This window comes from Aptenodytes patagonicus, chromosome 6 (genome assembly GCF_965638725.1).
Source record: "Aptenodytes patagonicus chromosome 6, bAptPat1.pri.cur, whole genome shotgun sequence".
Lineage (NCBI taxonomy): Eukaryota > Metazoa > Chordata > Aves > Sphenisciformes > Spheniscidae > Aptenodytes > Aptenodytes patagonicus.
The window spans coordinates 64,133,977-64,153,567 of NC_134954.1; the positions used below are offsets into that span (position 1 = coordinate 64,133,977).

A 19,591-nucleotide genomic window follows, 5' to 3' on the forward strand; every position below is an offset into this window, starting at 1 on the left:
AATCTTGATCAAGAACCACTCGAGATGGCCTGCCTGAGCTTAATCAGAAACAGGTCATTAATGCGGGTAGTCTGATCTACCTAGGATGGTTTAGAGCTAAATCTGTGTTTGGACTGAATTGTCTGTCATACCCACTTTAATACCCCAAAGCTGACTTGACATTCTCAACTCTCGTAGGTTCTGGTGCGGCAGTAGGTGTGCAGACCTGTCCTGGCTGGCCCATTCAAACTTGAATATTCCTCTGCCTTATTTGGGGAGATCATTGAAGTGACTAAACCTATGATTTTTTTTTTTCCTTAATCTGTTTCTCTCATCTAACCAGTCAGATTCTAACCATGGAAATGTTTCTTTCCCTTCTAAGGAAAAAAAAAAATCACCCTTGTTAAGGATGCCTGCCTAAGTCAGTGACTTAAGAAAGGTACTTGAGGAACCAGTAGCAATCCCTGTTATTTTGCGAAATGCACTGTGAGCTGTAAAACCTTCCTTCCATACAGAGCTGAATGATCTTGCCACTTGATCACAAGTGGTGTCCCAGATAGCTTATTTACACACACAGATACAGCAGTAGCTTCACTTCAGCAAATAAGGCATCTTTATTCCTTATCAAGTCTTTGATTGACTTGGACACAGTAGTAAGGCAGCAATCCTTTGTGTCTGCAGGGAGCTATCACCATTCCCCAGTTCTTTGAATGAGACACTGGATTATAGACACTCATTGCTCAAGAAGTCAGAGCAGAGAATTATATATGGGTCAAACTCAGGTATCCTGGATTCTGGAGTATTGCCTAATCTTTTCCCTTTTCCATAAGGAAAAGGGTTCATAAAAGGAAAATGGCTGTTAAGAGCTTGATGAAATGTGTTTTAAGACTTCCTTTCCTTTCCACATCACTGGAACGTGCAGATATCAACTTCACAGAATATGCTTTGTAAAAATGAAACTCCTCTATCTTCTCTCTGTGGCTACAAGAAAAATCTAGAGGAGGCTACATAATCACTGAAGTTGCAGCTGCTGAGCTCTTCTTGTAAGTTGATCCTTGGAACAGGACAGATGTTTCACAGCAGCTATTACTGAACATAGAGCAATGATTTCATATTGAATATACAAATTTCATATCCCTTATGTTTGGAGGCTGATACAATGATGGACAGAACCTGAAACCAGCTTTGCTGGCCAAGCCATAAAGTTCTGCTGAATACTTGTTCGGCTGTATGATCAGCTAGCTAGCTACCTGTGATAAAAACTCCTCAGCCTAACTGGTCGCTCTTTTCTCAACTTGGCATCATAGGGTTCAATTGTAAGTCTTTGTAAATACTGAAAATATACTATAAAATAACTTATTTTATAACTACTTACAATACAGCGGAAGAAAATCTTAAGCTGGTTTTTCCATGACCACAGTAAAACAGCAGGTGTGGAAGAACAGGCCTTCAGACACGGAGGAGATGGTTCCTTTTTGTACTGTCTCTGTTATCTCATGGCTGTTTATGCTACTGTTAGCCTTGCTCATTCAAACATCCCCTCCTGGCTACAGAAACTGAGGCACCACAGCTGGCTGCCCTGTGCCTGATCCTTCAGCTCTGAGTGAGGTCCATGCTTTTCTGAGACAATATATCTACCTGAATTTAAATACCTTTTTTTTCCTTAGAAACAACAGCAAAATTCCACATGCAACACAAAAATGACTTGCATAGTTGACACTGGCCCAATTCATTACTGTATTCTCTTGCCTCTTCCAAGCCATCCTAAAGTATCCTTAACTAATGGAGCTTGAATTCTGTCACAAGTACACTTTGACTCCTCTACCTATCATGACTGTCCCTCGTTGTAGGGATGTGTCCAAAACCAGAAGTCAATTGAAGATTGTATTGCTCTTACTGGAGTAGTTGGCATGAGTGCTGAATTTACACAGGTAAAAATTCTGTCCTGCTTGCAAACAGAAAGTTCCAGTTTTTAGCAAGTGTAACCAGGGCTGGTGGGGAAACAAAGTTTGGTGTTGGAATCTAGCCAGGTAGCTCAATCTGGTAGACGAGACTGAAAAGTTCTTAAAAGTAATCTGGAGAGGAATATATCTAAGTCCATGAAAGATACAGGCCCGAGGTCTACTTGCTTGCAACAAGGACAAATCCCAATTTATGTAGCGACAAGCACTTGTCATATCCTGGATGGTGAAGAGCAGCAATATAGGCTGCAGTATGAGCTACTCCAATATTCCAAGCATTGGTGTTGACAAAGGTGATGCCTTTGGTCCATTGTGATTTCTACCTTGTTACTGTGGGAATGAGAAGAAATAACTTTTAAGCTCTTTTAGGCACCAAAGATGAGTATTTCTTTCTACTCAGTCACCTGAGATCTTACATGCTATGTCCTTCTGAGAATACGCCAATTTGCATGGTGAAAATGTGCACTCTGGGATTTCCTTTATTTTCTGTAAGTATTGTTTATAACATACAACACATTAAAAGAATGCGTTTGTAAGACATGTTATCATTCTTTATCTTCTATTGAGCCTTATCGAACACTAGAACTATGTTGACTTCCACAGTTTCAATGTCCTTATCTTGAGTTGAATCCTGGAAGCCCTTCCCACCCTTTAAAGACTTACATATTCTTGCTGGCTTTTGCTTCCACAACAGTGAACATATAAAATTTCCCATATATGGACATTATGTATTGCATTTAAAGTTGCTATAGCTCCGATTGACATATCTGAGTACAAAACAAAGAACTATATTAAATAAGACTCCTTCTTCCTAGTTCTTCTTCTTAGCTTCTTCTCCCTCTAAGAGGATACACATTACAAACCTGCTCGCATGTCATTATCCCCAAAAAGGTTTTCCAGTAGTCACCTCATGCTTTGCTAGAACTAACTTTGTAAAGATGAACAGGACACAACTAAGATGGTGTAACGTCTTCCCCATTGAGATAAAAGTGAATGTAAATGCTCTCAACGCGAGAAGAACATGCTTGGGCATCTTGACACCACAGCTGCTTCATGCAGACTGCAACTAGCGTTGGCCAGGACAAATATCCTCCTTCAAATGGAGTAACAGTCCTAGCTGCAAGAAGAAAACTGAATTAGTCCGTCTACTAATGAATATTCTTCCAACCTTTTCTCAGCCTTCTCGCGAGTTTTAAAGACTAGAATTTATTGTAGCTTGTCTTTAATCCACATCATAATCATTGTTTAAATCTTGCTTTGCTTCTACACTGAAACTGCTTGTAAATATTTAATTAAAGCGTGTTCACTTTCATACCATCAACCTTATTTTGAATCTGAGCACGAATAGTATGGAGAGTAATAAGAAATCCAGGCCAAGCCTTAAAAGCATTCTAAATCACTGAAGTCACTATTTAGTCTAACTTTCCTTTTTTGAAGCAGGAGTGCCAGTTGGCACCTTCTGTAGTATGTGTTGTGTTCATACCTTACTAGTAACTAAAATAATCACAGAGCTGCTCCACAGCACAATGTATGGATAGTGCCCTAACTCAAGACATGTTCATTCAAGCAACTAATCATGGGAAAAAAATAAAATTCTTCGAAGTGGTAAATTTTGAGACTTTTGTCCCACAAGGACACAAAAGAGGCCAGCACCAGGAAGCACAGTAATGTTTTTGGGGGGGGGGGGGAGGCAACACTGCAGAAGAAGCAGTCTTAAATTCAGGTCCTTATACTGCTGTTCCCTTTCCAAAGATATTTTCCCTGAAAAACCATGAGTCATGAAAAACAGCATTCAAGCACTGCTAAGGGTGTAAGAGGAACAGAATGGTAGCAATAACACCACCTTCCTGTACCTGTAACTTAAAAACTTGCATGATGCATATCCTTGACATTGAGATCTGGAAAGCTGTCAAGGAGAACAACGGACCGGAATCATTCCCCCCTCCACTCCCACTCCTGTGAGAGCCAGTCTGTGTGACTCAGTCCAGACTCTCTGTATTTATGCCCAATAGATGTCTGACACCTCAACAACTGTGGAATTGCCATAACTTCCTCACACTGTATATCCTAGTGCTTCGCTAACTGTACCGGTTTGCCAGCTTTCACTACTGCCTAATTTATCTCCTTTGTGTCAGCTGAAGCCCATTATTGCTCCTGTTTCTCAGCATGCTTCAGACTGTTCTGTGTTTATCTACTGGTACTATATTCTCTTCTACTTTAGATAAAATCAAGCATCCATAAAAACTATGACCTAAAACAGAATTGTAGAAAAGAACAGAACTTTGATGGTTCTTTTCTTGCTCTCATCTGGACTTTCCACTTAATCAACTTCCTTCTTCAAGTACAATGCTCAAAACTGAAAACTAAGTTTTACCAGTGATAAGTGACATGTATTATATAGGATCTACCATATACTGCAAATCCCATGTGATGGCTGCTTTTTTTTTTTTTTTTTTTTTTGAACAGCATGATCCTGACTTATCAATTGTAACTCTCAACGTTCCTGCAGAGCTGCTCTGTAGCTCGCTCCTCCCTGGCCTCTACCTGTGGAACCTCTTGCCCATGTACGGTACCTGTGACTTTCTGTGGGGAACAAAAAAAAAATTAGTGAACAAGGACATTTAGTTTAGCCTTCTGCACCCAAGTTCCTCTAAAAAAAACAAAAAACAAAAAAACTTTAAGAGATCCACCCAGTCAAGGCAGAACGCTAAGTTCAAGGCAGCTCTACTTTCACCAGTTAAACTCCCACTTCTTGATTAAACTCAACTTGGATTAAGCAGCAATGCAGCTGAGTAAGTCCTGCCCACCTATTTCTTTGATATTGACACTGTTTGCACACCTTCACAGTGAACCAGAACAAGGAGCCAATTTCTTGAAATATACGGTCATAACCAAGGAAAATACCTATGCATCCAATTTTATAACAGTCAAATGATAATGAAAAAAATTTCTCTTTATCACATCTGTAACTGACTTCAAATGCATCTCTCAATGCTGTTCTTACCACTTTGAAAAAGCACACAGAAAAAACATGCAAGTGTACTTTATCATTTAATAGAAAAACTGTATTACTAACAGCACACTGGTTTCTTAAACAGTTATCAAGTGCCGTTCTAAGAATTAATTTTGCAATTAAAGAGTATAAATCTAAGTCGTAATTTAAAAAAAGACATTTATACCAGTTATATCAAGTTGTACACATCAAGGGAAGCAGCACCATAGCTTAACGAGGAACAAATCCCATCCGTAATTTAAACAGCTAGGAACAAGTCATTTCATATCAAAAAATACAAATATTCGTATCAGTACCATACTTACTAATATACTTCAGAAAAACCTAAATAATCCGAACAAGTGCACCCCATTTTGCTTCCTCATACTCATTGTTTCATAATGCTATTTTGCAGAGTTCTTTGTAACCTAGCTATGTTGGCATCCAAGGCTGCTAAGCTGTTCTTAAAGTCCTCTTCATCCCGAGAAGTAAATGTTGAGAAAGAGGATGCGCTCCATTCAGACTTCCTTGATACATCATCAAATGAAATGGAACTAAAATCAACTATTTCGCTACCTTTTTTCTGAGAAATCTCTTTCTGAAATAGCATCGGTATGTGAGGGTATGTACCAGGCCGAGGTTGGTCTGGTTTGTCTGTAAAGTCTTTTGCAGCTCCACTTGGAGTGCCTTTTGGCCTCATTTGGACTTTGTCTCCCTCTGGCTTCACTTTATCCCCTGTAACTTCAAGTGTGTTTTCCATAGTCTTTTTCACACTGTACCCAGTACTTAATTTATCCAGAATAGTTGGATCCTTTGCAATCTCGCATCCATTCTGCTGTACGGAGTTTGAGAGCTCACAGTGGTAGTCCAACATCTTACAAGCTCCTCTACTTTGGGGTAGCACACCAGTTCTGTCAGAGATCGGCTGCTGTTTTTTAGAGGCACTGCTAGTCAATGGAATATAAACAGTCTCATCCAACTTGTTTTGGTCATCAAGCAAAGTCCCAGAATCACTAACTGTTTCTGCATCTTGCTTCAGTGAGGTTAGTAGTGTTCTGGGAGCTGATGTTCCTTCTCCTGAGAACGTACTGTTTATTTTACTTCCTTCAGCAGCAAACTTTTCATAGGCTAGATTTTGCATTTCTAATTCTCCACTTTTATTTGAGAATTGAAGTTCTGTATCTGTCAAAATATGATCCATTTCTAAATTTTTAAGGTACGTCATTACTGAAGTACTCCCAGGAAACGGATCAGGTTGCATCTGCTTTTCATGGTCTTCCAAAAGAGACTTCGAGAGACCTTTTTCAGGTTTGGGTCTAATGTTGTCTACTGTGAGGTCAGACAGAAGCTTGGCCATACTGCCCTGCAAGGTTCTGTTAAGATAAGAGCAACTAATCAGATTTAAAAATAGTCACTAAAAAAATAGTTAAAAACTTTTATATAACACCAAAACCTTAGATTTATCAGACTGCAGTGAAGTTACAATTCTCTTTCTACATGTTGTCATAAAATATAGCATAAATGTGAACCAACTCCAAGTTTCTTGAATTTCTTAGCTCAGCGTGCCTATAAAGTAACTAAAACAGCACAACCCAATGAAGTTCGAGAATATTGTCGATTTACCTGCTTTGAGTACTACAAAATGAAATAAACTGACGTCAAGAAACTGGTACAAAGCATACATAAACAGTTATCAAAATCAGTGAGAATTTTTTTCTGAATTATTCTTCCCATTGCATCTAAATAAAAAATATAGTAAAAGAAATAATTCTTCTCATTTTCTGCTTTGTACATCAAAAGAAATTAATGCTCAAATGTTTACGAATATAGCATACGCACATGTAATAAGACATCATTACACTACCATCTGGTGGTCAGTATAGTAGTCACAGAAGTGTGTAATGCGTCTAAACTTCTGCTAAGGAATCTGAAGTGTTGATTAAAAAATATTCTGCCATTCCAATCAGTATCAACCATAAACAAGACAGACAACAGTTTAACTTCCTGTGCACATCATGTCCAAACAAATCTTACGTACATATCACTTCGCATGCGCAAAAAGCTATTTAAGTCTCCCAGCTTGCCACTATATTCATCATAAAAGAACATGATGAAGTAAGTTTACGGTAATAGTTCTAAAAAATTGTGAGTAACACCACCCTCATTCAGTGATCCAAGAACTCCCATCTTTACCCATAATTAATATCTGGCATAATCTACTTCAAATGTGTGTACAATTAAATAAAGGACTGCTCATTCCCACAGGAAGAGCTTGCTGTGGGACCTGAAGACAGATCTTTCTGCAAGTTCTTCTCAAACCAGACCAATTTCTGAACAAGTGCAAAGAAAAAAAAATAATCCCTCCTTAATTCAGGTTAAGAGTTAGTTTCCAAATTGTACAGCTTCAAGGGAAATATCAGTAGGTCTTCAGGTCCATGTGCTTCCCATGGAGCTGCTTATCAGCAGGTCTGCTATTAAGAGTTAAAACTTAGCACAAGTTACAGCAGATAGCATTTTACTTTACAACAGAACTCAAGTCATGGAGCATGACAACTCTGTTTTAACAGAATTATAGTACCATTGTAGCAAAAGTAACTACAAAGAGAAGTTTTAGCCTATGTGACCTACTACCACCAAGATACTAAGATTACAATAATCTGAAGTATGAAAAAAAAAAAACCAACCCGATGTCAAGAGGCAAAAAAATAGCTCAGCCAATAGTACCTGGTTAATTCACGCAGTCTGTTAACTTCTGCATCACGCTGACGTAATGTTATGCCCAAAATCTTATTTTCTTTCTCTGAAGCTTCCAGCTTAAACTGAAGGCTCTTCACATTTGCTAATGCCTCTTCCACTTCTAAAATGCCAGGAAGAATTTACCTAATTATTTAAGTTTTAAAACACTGAATGAACAACAAACAAATTCAAAACACATACCCATCTTGAGCTTGGTGGAATGAATGTCATAATGCTGTTTGTTTTCAAGCAATTTTTCTTCTTTATCTTGAATATCTTTTGCAAGATGTTTATTTTCTTCTTTCTGACTTTCTATTATTTTAAGTAGTTCTTCATTTTTAGCCTGCAGTGACTCAAGGCCTTTCAGTGATTCTTTCAGTTGACTCTGGAGCATCATATTCAAGGACTGCAAAGAAACTACTACCGAAAGTAAAACATAAAAAGTTTAAGTGTTTTGTGTGGTACAGTTTGAATTTCTAAATCAAACTAAGTTTTTAAACAATCTTGGTAATATGAATTTTGCTTACAAATAGAAGGGGTTTTTGAAGCAGCAAGATAATACTCAAGCTTTCTTCTTAATTATCTGTCATCTTCATTTTAAGATGCACATAAAGAAAAATAATGTGCTTGGCAGCTGAAGAGCTGAGTCTCACTACGTGGAGTTTAAACAGGCACAACAATCCTTGCAAATGCAGTTGCACGATTAGACCCACAACACTTAGTTCAGTTGCCACTAAAGGCCACAATACATACTGTTATTTTTGTTTATACATCTGTATCTTTATATGTCTGTATCTATTTAAATAAAGTTTTAACAAAAACGCCCCAAACAAGCATCATTCTCTATTAGTACTTTACATTCATAGTTGCAGCTCTGTCCAGGTGTCTTCTCACTTCTTTCTCGTTCCCGGAGTTGCTGGTTTAATATTCTCAGTCTCCTAAATGTGAATTGCGAAAAAGCACAAACTCATAAAGTTCAGAATAAGTTCAGAACCACTGCATTTTAAATTAGTTTGGTAAGAAGTTGCTACTGCGAATTAAATGTCACAAAGTGTTTCAGAAACATAAAAGAGTTTTAATAATGCATTTTTCTTACATTCCTATATTTCTTCAACACAAAAGACCCTTTGTAAGTTCTGGTAAATACCTTTCCCTCTGTTCTGAAGTAAAGTGCTACCCAGTTATGTATTTGAGAGCTCCCCTGAAATGACAGACATTTTTGCATTTGAGAATACACTACAAAAAGAATATAAGCAGGCTAACTACCTTGATACTGCAGTTTTCAGAGACAATGATACATGGATCCCACCTAGACAAAGGCGCAATCATGATGTAACTGATGCTACTAAAACAGCAGTATTAACTGAAGTCTTGCTATGTGTTAATCATTTATTTTTAAACTATATAGCCTTACCAACACACTTTCTAATATATAAATACTGCAGACAAGAATGAAAGGGCCATAACACTTACACCATAACAATGCTAAAATACACAATTTAGAACAGACCAGTTAAAGATGCTTTAGGCACATTTGCAGTAAATACAGAATCACTGATGAGTTACTAACCTACGCAGCTGGGCATTTTCACTTCTGAGAGGCTGTAAAGCTAGTGCTATTTCAGCTTGTATATTCGTACTTCCCACTACAGCTGGGAGCAATGATACGCAGTCTTCTATTTCACTCATCAACCTTAACATTTCTGAATCATCTGCAAGAGGGGAGGGGAAAAAAAAAAACCAACCCATAAACATATAAACCTGTAATATGACAGTAATAATTTATATGCAATTAAGCAATCTACAAAGTAATATAATAGTACCTACTTTTTTCCCAAGAAAATCTCATGTTAACCATATTTATTCATTTAAAATTTTTAAGCTTGACTATGAAAACTACGCTTTAGGTTCTTGATAAATCACAACCCACCATCTCTCCAACCAACCTTGGTGGGATTGCTGTTACAGTCCGTCTACACTGCTCCCTTCCTCAGGAGAAAACACTGTATATGAAATGAGAACAATCTTTATCCTACCTATTATGATAATGTTAAAATACTCCAAAAAATAACTTAGTACTTATCCAGAGTGAAACGTGAGGCTATTAAAGTTGTGGAAAACCACTTTAAGGTGTCACATATCATCTGACACATACAACTTCCAGAAACTGAAGTGCTTGCTCATTTAACACAGCTCTTGTGTTCTTTGTATGTAATGACTCTACTGCACAATGAAAATGTCCTCACCTTGATCTGTTATCAGTGCTCTGAGCTCTCCCAGAAGATATTTTACAGTCTTAATTTTATGGGCTGTTTCTTCTGGACTTTCTGTTCCAGATTTCAGAACTTTCTTCACATAACTTGTCTTACAGCTTGTCTCTCTCACTGGGGCTACATCAAGTACATTCAATCTATCATCTTCGCTGACTGAGTCCTCACTGTGTTCTTCAGAAGTATCCTCCTCTTTGTTACTTGAAGCATCATGTTTTGCTAGACAATGATGATGGTGCTTCTGTTCAGTCCCGCCGTTCATCATTTCATGTGACTGTAACAGGGCCAGGTGAGCTTGTATGCATCTTATCAAATCTGCTTCTTTTATCTGTTGCTCGTGGTTTGGGGTCATCTCTCTGCCAGATGATGGGATGAGTGTAGGCACTGCAGAGTTACTTGATGCACCTGATGCTATACAAGGGATCACACTAGGAAGAGCAGTGGCAGACTGTATTTGTGCAGCAGTAGTTGGAGCAGAAACTAGCGGGCAAACCACAGGTCCTCCCATCTCTGGCACACATTCATTGCCACCATCTACGGGAACATCCTGCATAAAGAATATTCATATTAAACAAAAAATTAACATGGATTTTTTTTTTTTTTTAATCTTAAAAAAAACCCAAAAAACCTTGTCTGACTCAATGTAGTCTTAATCATTCTTTGCAAATTATAAAAGCAACTACAACTCATTAATTGCATCATTTCCCAGTATATTAAGGAGTAATTAAAATGTAAATCTGGTTTAGATTACCTTTATCTTAAATGTTACTGGCAACATTAAAGCACAGCTCTTTTTCAGCTGTTCTGAAAAGAAAAAACCTCAGTAGTGTTTTGTTTTTGTTTTTTTTTCTTTATGAACACTCATTCCTTGAATCAAACCAGAACAGGGAAGAAAGAAAAAAAAAAAAGACAACGTTGTTAGCTTTCAATATTTTAAGTAGATGAATTTCTTAAAAGTCAAGGACAGCACTAGCTATACATGTACTGCCTGCAGATGGAAGGTAAGTCTACAGTCTTACAGTTTCAAGGTGCAGGTGGCAAGCCATTTACCACATTTCCCAAGGTGGCAGTTCATAGAATCATAGAATCATTAAGGTTGGAAAAGACCTCTAAGATCATCGAGTCCAACCGTCAACCCAACACCACCATGCCCACTAAACCATGTCCCTAAGTGCCTCATCTACACATCTTTTAAATACTTCCAGGGATGGTGACTCCACCACTTCCCTGGGCAGCCTGTTCCAATGTTTCACCACTCTTTCAGTAAAGACATTTTTCCTCACATCCAATCTAAACCTCCCCTGGCGCAACTTGAGGCCATTTCCTCTCGTCCTATCGCTTGTTACTTGGGAGAAGAGACCGACACCCACCTCGCTACAACCTCCTTTCAGGCAGTTGTAGAGCAGTTGGTACTCTCCATTAGTTCTATTCTATACCCTGAAATACACAAGTATTTTAAAATGTGCCTCTAAGATAATACATAGTGTCTGAAGAAATAATCAACTTGATCATTGGCAGGGAAAAGCTATATATGAGATATGATTTCTTTTATCAGGAGTTGGTTAATGATCCTAATGTGTGTTACTAAGAATGTACTTAACAGTAACGAGTAATTTCCTGCACCTTACATGTTTGCTGTCCCATTACAGAATTCACCACGCAGAAAGAAGCAGCCAGTTGAAATGCCTCTAATTTCATTTTTTGGTGTCTATATAAAATGTATTTTAAATAGCAGTATCTTCTCTCATTATTTATTCTGTTCATCACTATAGGTTGAAATATGTACTTTTTTTTCTTTAAGGAAAATTATTACATAAACCCAAGAAAACCCACACACTTAAATAAATGTATAAATAAATAGGCAGTGCTAATTTAAAATGTGTATTAATAATCAGAATCACTTTTACTTACTGACTGAGTAGATAAGGGATTAGCTGACTGCTGCAGGAACAGAGCTGGTGTGGAGGTAGGTAATCGATAACTGAAAGCTGTAACATTTTGACACCCTAAAAGAAAACAACACTCATAGATCAGGGCAATTTTGAGCAAAACTCATACAGTAAAATAGCAGGCTCTACATTAACAGTTCCACTAACCGTGATTTGAGGTAGGAAAAGAAGTTACAGTAGGAATTTCATTACTGTTCTGTGGTGGTTGGCCAGTTATCAGAGACATCTGAGTTTGCACATGCTCACAGAGTTTCTGATGCATCACAGGAGAGTGTTGACTGCAAGGCACGTGAATTGGTTGAACCATCTGATTCTGTGCTGCACTGGAAAGTTCTTTCTCAGTAGAAGGTGTGGTGGACAAGGCAAGTTTACTATTTGATATTGGCACTATAGAGAAAAGAACAAAAAACCCAGCTGAGGTTGTTGGTCTTCTCAATCTACACAAACCCACTGTGTTGTCAGGAAGACCCTGGCAGGTTCCTTTGAAAAAGAAAACCAAAAGACACTACAGCCTAAGATTCCAGTCAATTTTTACTCACCAGGAAATCAATCCATCTTTTTTTTTTGTCTTCTAGACAGAGTAACCTAACCCAGTTGGACAGACTGCTGTCCTTTAAAGAAGCAGAGAGATTTAATCCTACAGAAGGCCAGTTCTAAAATGCTATTCTTAAAATCTCTGCTTAGCTGCTTCCTAAGCTTTTAGACCATTCGAAATAACCCATACCAAAGCATCCTCCAAACCTCATTTTTGTATGTTGGGTATAATTAAAACTCTGTATTTTTACAGTGCTGGAAAGGTATCAGCTATGTGCTCACCTACAATTCACAAAATAGGCATTCTGCTACATACCTAGTCTACAGGCCCCACCTGTCTACTGGATTAGAAATCACACAAAAGAAACAGGGTGGAGAGAGGGAGAAACGCTAATAAAAAGTGAAATATTTCAACTGAGAGCAACTCAGCCTAGAGCACTCCATCTACGTTTCCATTCAAGTGCTCTGGCCACTAAACCATTTGAGTTCTTATTATTTATTGCAACACTTTCCTGTTTCCAGAAACTGATCTTGAGAAAAGCCTGGCTGGACACCTAACTTCAGGACAGTTTATAGCTGCATATCCCAGAGACCAAGCACTGTAATGCTTCACTGTCCAAGAGAAATGGGGCATGGGTATTATTATTCTCCTCCACACTTCCTACCAGCTAAACTTGATGATATTGGTATTTGTAAACGCACTCAACTTTCTTCCTTGTACATTTGTGAATTTTAGTAACTGTTTAGTAAACATTTAAGGTTTCTAAAAAGTGATGAGTAACGTCTATATCCTTTTGTGGATCCAGCCCTGGCTCAACCTATAACAAACGACAACAATTATCTGAAGCCTTGTTATAGCTCAGTAAGTTGAGGAGTCTCTCAATGTTGTTTGAGAAAAAAGCAAGCCCAAGAAAGCCCGCTTACCAATTTCTTTTCGGATGTGGGCAGGAGTAATGTTTTTTTTCAACCCTTTCTTCTTGGAAGTATTTCCTTTGGTTTGCAAAGGCTTGGAAGTAATTTTAACGGAAGTTGTTTTCCCAGCTTGTTTATGGATAGTCTCCCTTCCTAGTATTAGTTGAAAGAAAAACTAGTCAACAAAACAAATAAAAACAGTCTTACAAAAACTAAAAACAAAACTTAAATTTTCAATAGGTACAACCTGTAGCCTCATTTTGTAAGATGTTCTTCAGTAAAGCTGCGCAACGGTCAAGTCTGTTATGAATAGTATCAACCTGCATAAAGAATACTGCAGTCAGAAAATGTGTATCACTGTTTCCTTTCAGTAAACATACTATTTTAGAGGTGAGTGTTCCCCACTCTGTCACCTGAAAAAAAAAAACTGATAACCAGCAAAAACATGTAATTTTCCATGTATTACTTTGCAATTACATGGAAGTTTGCAAACACCCTAATTTTGCAAAAAGCCTAAATTGTGTTCTTGCACATGTGTCCATTTGCTGGATTTTATGTTTTGGTAATTGCATATGTGTGGTTTTTATTCTTATTTCCATGTACAGTTAAACTATTATCTACAGCTTATTTCTATTCTGGAGATGATTGACTCAGCACTACACAGAAAACAGCACCGCAGCACTGACTCCATACAAGTCACTCTTTTCAGCACAAAACCTAACAAATATGGCTATACTTCTGCCAGGGCCAGCTCTGGTCCATAAACAGCAGTTGTGTTTGCAAAATATATCCTGATTTGTCAGAGCCAAACTCACTGCACACAAAGCCACCTTGCATGTATCTGCAAGATGCAGTACAGACATTCTTGCTAGCTTTCAGGAGCTATTTCTAGTCCAGATGCAGTAGTATCTAAATTAACCTGTTTTTCTTCTATTATTCAAGGTATTCCAATTTCCCTTCTCTTTAGATAACAGAAATGACTGTGTTAACAAATCATTTAATTACCTGATCATCAGAGTCAGTGGAATAGAGAGAGTATCCAGACTCCACATCAGAATGACATCCTTTTCTTAAGCCAAACCTGGAAAAGGGAAATTCAGTGTTTATACTACCTCCTTAATATGCAGCAAAGTAAAAAATTTACTTTTATTCAATAATAGCAAACTAAACTAAATTAATTTTATCAAGAAACAAAATATCCTTCTCTTTCTGAAACTTTGCATTGTGGCAACAAACATGTTTAGCAGACATTAACAGCTTATGTCACAGGAGAACTCAGTTTTTACTCAACAGTCTTACGTACGGCTAGTAACTATACAAATTCAATCTTTTATGAATGAGAGAGCGAGAGAGAGAGAGTGTCAACCCTGTACTTCTACAAGCAAAATTTCTATTCGGTTTGTGTCTGTCTATTCGTGGGCTGCTTAGAACCTGGCCACACTGCCTTTCAGCTAAAACCATTTTCTGATATATACAAAGAATTTTTGGTTAGTTGCGAGGTATGACAAGTATAAGGTTCCCAAACGCTCATACGTACACTCAATCTTAGATAGTATTCATGATTAAGGTCTTACTGTTTTCTTCCATTTGTTAATTTAGCTGCTCCTGTTAGCCTTCCAGAAGACAGTACCTGTTGATTACAGAAATATACTTTGATTTTCATGAAGTACTTTCACAACATAATTGAAGACTACCATTGCCCACTAATTCCAAGAACTTTTGCTGAGGCAGATCAGTTAAAGGTAGTTCACAGCTCTCAGAACAAGGAGGGGGCCCGCTGCTGCCATTAGGGCCTGAATCTCGTAGTCTTCATTTCACAAAACATGCCTTTACAGCATGAAGCTTCATTAATTTCCGCAGCATTCCACAGATACAGTAATTCATTTAATGACTCGGTCAAGGGCTGACAGACAAACATACGCCCCAGACTGAAACCAGGGTCTATAAATACACACCTGAACTTTGGGGATTTTAAGAATAAACTACAGTCGCTGCTCAAGCCGCAGATACACCGCGGCGGAAGAACCCCTGAACGGAAAGCTTGCTGCGGTGCCCCTTACCGACACAGATAAAGCCGCTGAGCCCCGAGGAAGGGTTGCTGGGCTAAGCCCAGGAAAGCAAAGGCAGTCGGTGCCGGAAGGCCCGACTCCCCCTCAGGAGTCGTTACGCTGATCGCCCAGCTCCGCACTCGGCGGCGACGCCCTCCCTCCCCACCCCGAGCAAGTCGGGGATCTAATGAGGCACCTAAAGAGAGGGCCGAGACCCGACTGCAGGCAAGGAGAGGCTCCAAACGCCCCCCGGGACCCCCGCCCCGCACGCACCTTGCAGGGCCGCGGAGCCCCCGGCCTGGCCATCGCCGCAGCCCCGGCCCGGCCCGGCCCGACCGACGCGGGGGAGGGACCACCCGCCGTCCCGCTCTGCCCCCTCCCGCGGGGCACGCGCCCCGCGCCGGCCAATCCCGAGCCTGCTTGGCTGACGGACGGGACGGCCGTTAGGGGAGGGGCGGGGCTAACGCCCCCCTGACCCGCCCCGCTTGGCGGCTCCTCGCTGCGCGCCGGCGGCAGCTGACGCGGGAAGGGGAAGGAGCGGCGTTGCGGAGCGCGGTCGGGGATTGGCGGAGAATGGGAGCCGAGGAGCCAATCGGAGGAGAGAAGGGGGAACGGGCGCGGCTAGGGCTGTGAGGCCGTCAGCGCTTGCGGCCGTGCCCGTTCCCTGCCGGGCTCAGCGCTCGCCCCTCGCCCCCGCTGAGCAGCCCCGGCACCTGCCTCGCCGCTTAGTGCGGAAAAAATCACCACACGTGGCTGGGTCTTACCGTCCCAGTGCTGCCTGATGCCTTGGGGATCCTTCGGCAGCAGCAGGCCCTGTGGGGCTGGGGCTCCGTGCGTTCCTAAAATAGGTGGAAAAACAGGCCTTGTTTTTAGGAAAAACAGATGGGTGGGCCGCCCTGGAGGAAAACCAGGACATCTGCGTGGGGGGCTGCTTGTAAAACTGCCTCGCGGCCTCTGCTTGCCTGTGCAGTCCGTGTCCTGCAAGTCCTCAGGGGCACAAAAGGTAAAAGCAGGTTGGTAGCAAGTCAAAGGGAACTGTTGGTGTTTTGTGTACAGGCTAAAACCATCAGTTCTTTGTTCCCCATGCTGGCTTTCAGCTAGTGCTAAATCTTCTCTGGCAATCCCTGAAAACACCCGTGTACATGGATCACAAAGGATTGTGCCTCAGGTTTCAGGTACGCACAGAGGCATATCAGTATTCTGCATATCTTCGCTTTTATTAGCTGAATAAATAGACCTTCTGAAAACATAGCATTGAAAGCAATTACATTTACTCAGGCTGAAAATGTGGTTACATTGCTATGTTATTGAAAGTACTATAGCAGAAGCGCATATAAATATTCAACCTCTCGTCTCCCAATGTGTAAATTGTGTTGTTATTAAGTATTACTGTGTTAACATTTGCACTGAAACTATGTTGAAGTAAAACTACATTGTAAAGATATTTATCATCTTGTCATAAAAACCTGAAGGGTTTTCTGGCAGGAATTTGGAGACTGCTTCAATTATTCTCTCTGAAAAATTTAAAATAAGATCACTGTAATAGGAGAACAGCTGAAGGAAGGAATAAAAACTAGAAAAATGGAAGAAGATGAAAAGAGCTCAAAAAGATGTGTGGCAACAACCAAATCAGTGCCAGAACCATTGGTATACTTTTTTTCTTAAGGGGGTTTATGGAAGTTTATGGATAAATTCTCATTGAACTGATAGATGTGAGTGCAACAATTTAAATAATTAAGGAAGAATTATTCCAAGTTGTTTAGCAACAAGTAACAGATATAAAAAAAAGATCCCCCCCCAACCCACAATCCCATCCTTTGATTTGGTGTATTATCTGAAGATACATAGAACAACACTTCATTTTTTCATGAAAAGGAAAATTAATATAGAAGACTCTCAAGTTCCATTCTTGTCAACAACCATTTTGAAACAATGGATGAAATAGCACGATTGTCTTATAAATAATTTTTAAAAATGCAACTGTAAAGATGAAAAAATTGCATAAAGAATTAAAATTCTCATGAAGTCACAGACCTCCAAGTGGTCAGTCTGTAAAGAAAAGTACAAGCTGTCATGAGACGTGATAAAACTACTAGAGTTAGCAGCAATGTATTCTAAGCATAGAGTTAGCTGTTAGAAGAAGTTAGATATTTTTTCTGACTCACATTGGCTTTCTTCATTGAAATGGTTTGGGGAATCACTGAAATCTCTGGACCTGTCTGGCTGTTATGGTAAAATTGTGATTAAAAAAAGCTTATTCTTTGTCTTACATACTGAAATGCTTCAATGTCATGTGCTGCATTCATACATAATATTACATTGTTATTCATACTCATGATCAAGCTATGTTTCAGAGAGAAAATTAAATTCCATTTCATTCCGTTGCATTTCATTAAACTAATTTAATCTTTTCTTCCTGTTTGACAGATAACTAACATTCCCCAAACATTTCCAGGGGCACGATTTTGGATGTGGCCGAGGCCAGGTTTGCTCAGGCTTTGGGAAAAAAAACTGTGGTGATCTTCTAGGTTCCAACACTATTTGGTGTAGAAATAATGCTAAAGGCAATTAAAAAAATAATCTGACAAATGCAACGTAAATAAAGGTATTGTCCTGAATAGATGAAGAGGACTTCTTGGATTTCCGTGATTTATCACAAATTTGAGGTTGTGTCATATCTAAAAAATTGGTTTATGTAGAGAAATATTATATTGTTGTTAGTGAGGAAGAATAATAAATTATTTTTACAAATACTGTACAATGATGTCCAAGTAGTGAAACAGAACAAAGTGTGAAGTGGGATATGATAGCTTAACACAGGTCATCGTGCATTGGACTATCTACGCAAAAGAAACATGTTACAAACGAACTGAATATTAACTCTACTGTGACAGAACATGCTCTCCCTACCAGAAAGTGGTTGACAAATTGGACATAATTTAAAGAATAGTGGCAGGACCAATGTAGTAGAGGACAAAAATACATGTGGAAGAAAAGACTCTAACCAGGGAAAAGCTGCCTGAATTATGAATAATTAAAACATATATGTGGTTGTGTTTGCAATCTTAATGCTTGAGGTCCTGTCCATGTTGCATGAAGCATCACTGAAAATAACAAAAAGCGTATTCTTACGCCAAGTAATTTACAGTTTAAGTTGGAATACCAGGGTGATAACAGCAAACTGTATACAAGACTGATGTGCTTAATAATGATGAAGAGATAAATATACTTAGAACATAGCTTTTGGGGACCAAAGATTTTTGAGGGAACGATTCTCGGATAAACAAAGCTCTTTTGTTTCAGGAAGGAGAGAGAGCAAACAAAATGAAGTTAATAAAGGCAAGAGAAGACATTCGTCGAACAATCCAGTTTCATCAGAAAATGGGGCTTTTTCAGTACCTACCTAGGAAAACCAAGTCATGATCTCATTCAACGTGAGTTCTGGAAGTCTCCTGCTACAAGTACTAGCAAGGTCTAGTGATCTAATTAAGTACTAACCTCAGCATGATCGAGCACTAGCACAAACTAATATTAAGCTTTCCTCTGAATGGGTTACAACCAAAAATTTGTGTGGACTTAACGAGGGAGTATGTCACAAAATTTTATGAGACAAGTAGGCCAAGAATGTCAGTGATAACTGGTTATTGTTTAAGAATATTTTGGTAGGTGCCCAAACTCCCATAAATCTACAATTAAGAAATAAAGCTACAACTTCGTTAATGAAAAGAGAATGAACAGTTTTTTGGTCTATCCACCTATCCTTCAATCTACGTATAACAAACAGAAAAGGGGAGATGAATAGCAATGAATATGTAGTTAAGAATACAACCTACAGGAAACAGGTACTTCATTTGTCAAAGACAGGCTTAAGGGATGTCTTGATCACAGTAAAAATACTGTTAGAGGAAGCAGAAATTTAATAGAGAACTTTTCAGTTTGATAGGTAAAGATAAAATGAGGAGATTAAGCTGGATATTATGGTCCCTAGAACTGTGGTGCAATTGTAAAATACGTTTGAAAATAATCTACAGTGTTCTACTAGATTTTCAATGTCTTAATCAAAGATACACTTTAGTTCAATCATACATATTGAAATCTGCAGCAGGACTCGCTGCATGGAAGACCCATGATCTGTGTGGTTCAGAAGGCCTGTCATCAAATTTTGATTTTGTGATGTATTTGGAGTGCATGGGTGTATAAGCCATGAATT

The 19,591-nt window shown here is 39.1% G+C and overlaps 1 protein-coding gene across 1 annotated transcript; it reads right to left on the minus strand.

The window, feature by feature from the left end:
- Window positions 1-4,978: 4,978 nt before the first annotated feature.
- On the minus strand, window positions 4,979-15,712 carry CCDC14 (coiled-coil domain containing 14). The gene is made up of 13 exons (XM_076342986.1): window positions 15,655-15,712; window positions 14,908-14,963; window positions 14,339-14,414; window positions 13,581-13,653; window positions 13,346-13,486; window positions 12,035-12,274; window positions 11,850-11,944; window positions 9,915-10,485; window positions 9,239-9,380; window positions 8,527-8,606; window positions 7,870-8,088; window positions 7,657-7,789; window positions 4,979-6,305 (listed from the first exon to the last, which is right to left on the minus strand). The coding sequence occupies exons 1-13, from the start codon at window positions 15,685-15,687 to the stop codon at window positions 5,321-5,323; spliced, it is 2,844 nt and encodes a 947-aa protein (XP_076199101.1). The 5' UTR covers window positions 15,688-15,712; the 3' UTR covers window positions 4,979-5,320.
- Window positions 15,713-19,591: the final 3,879 nt, after the last annotated feature.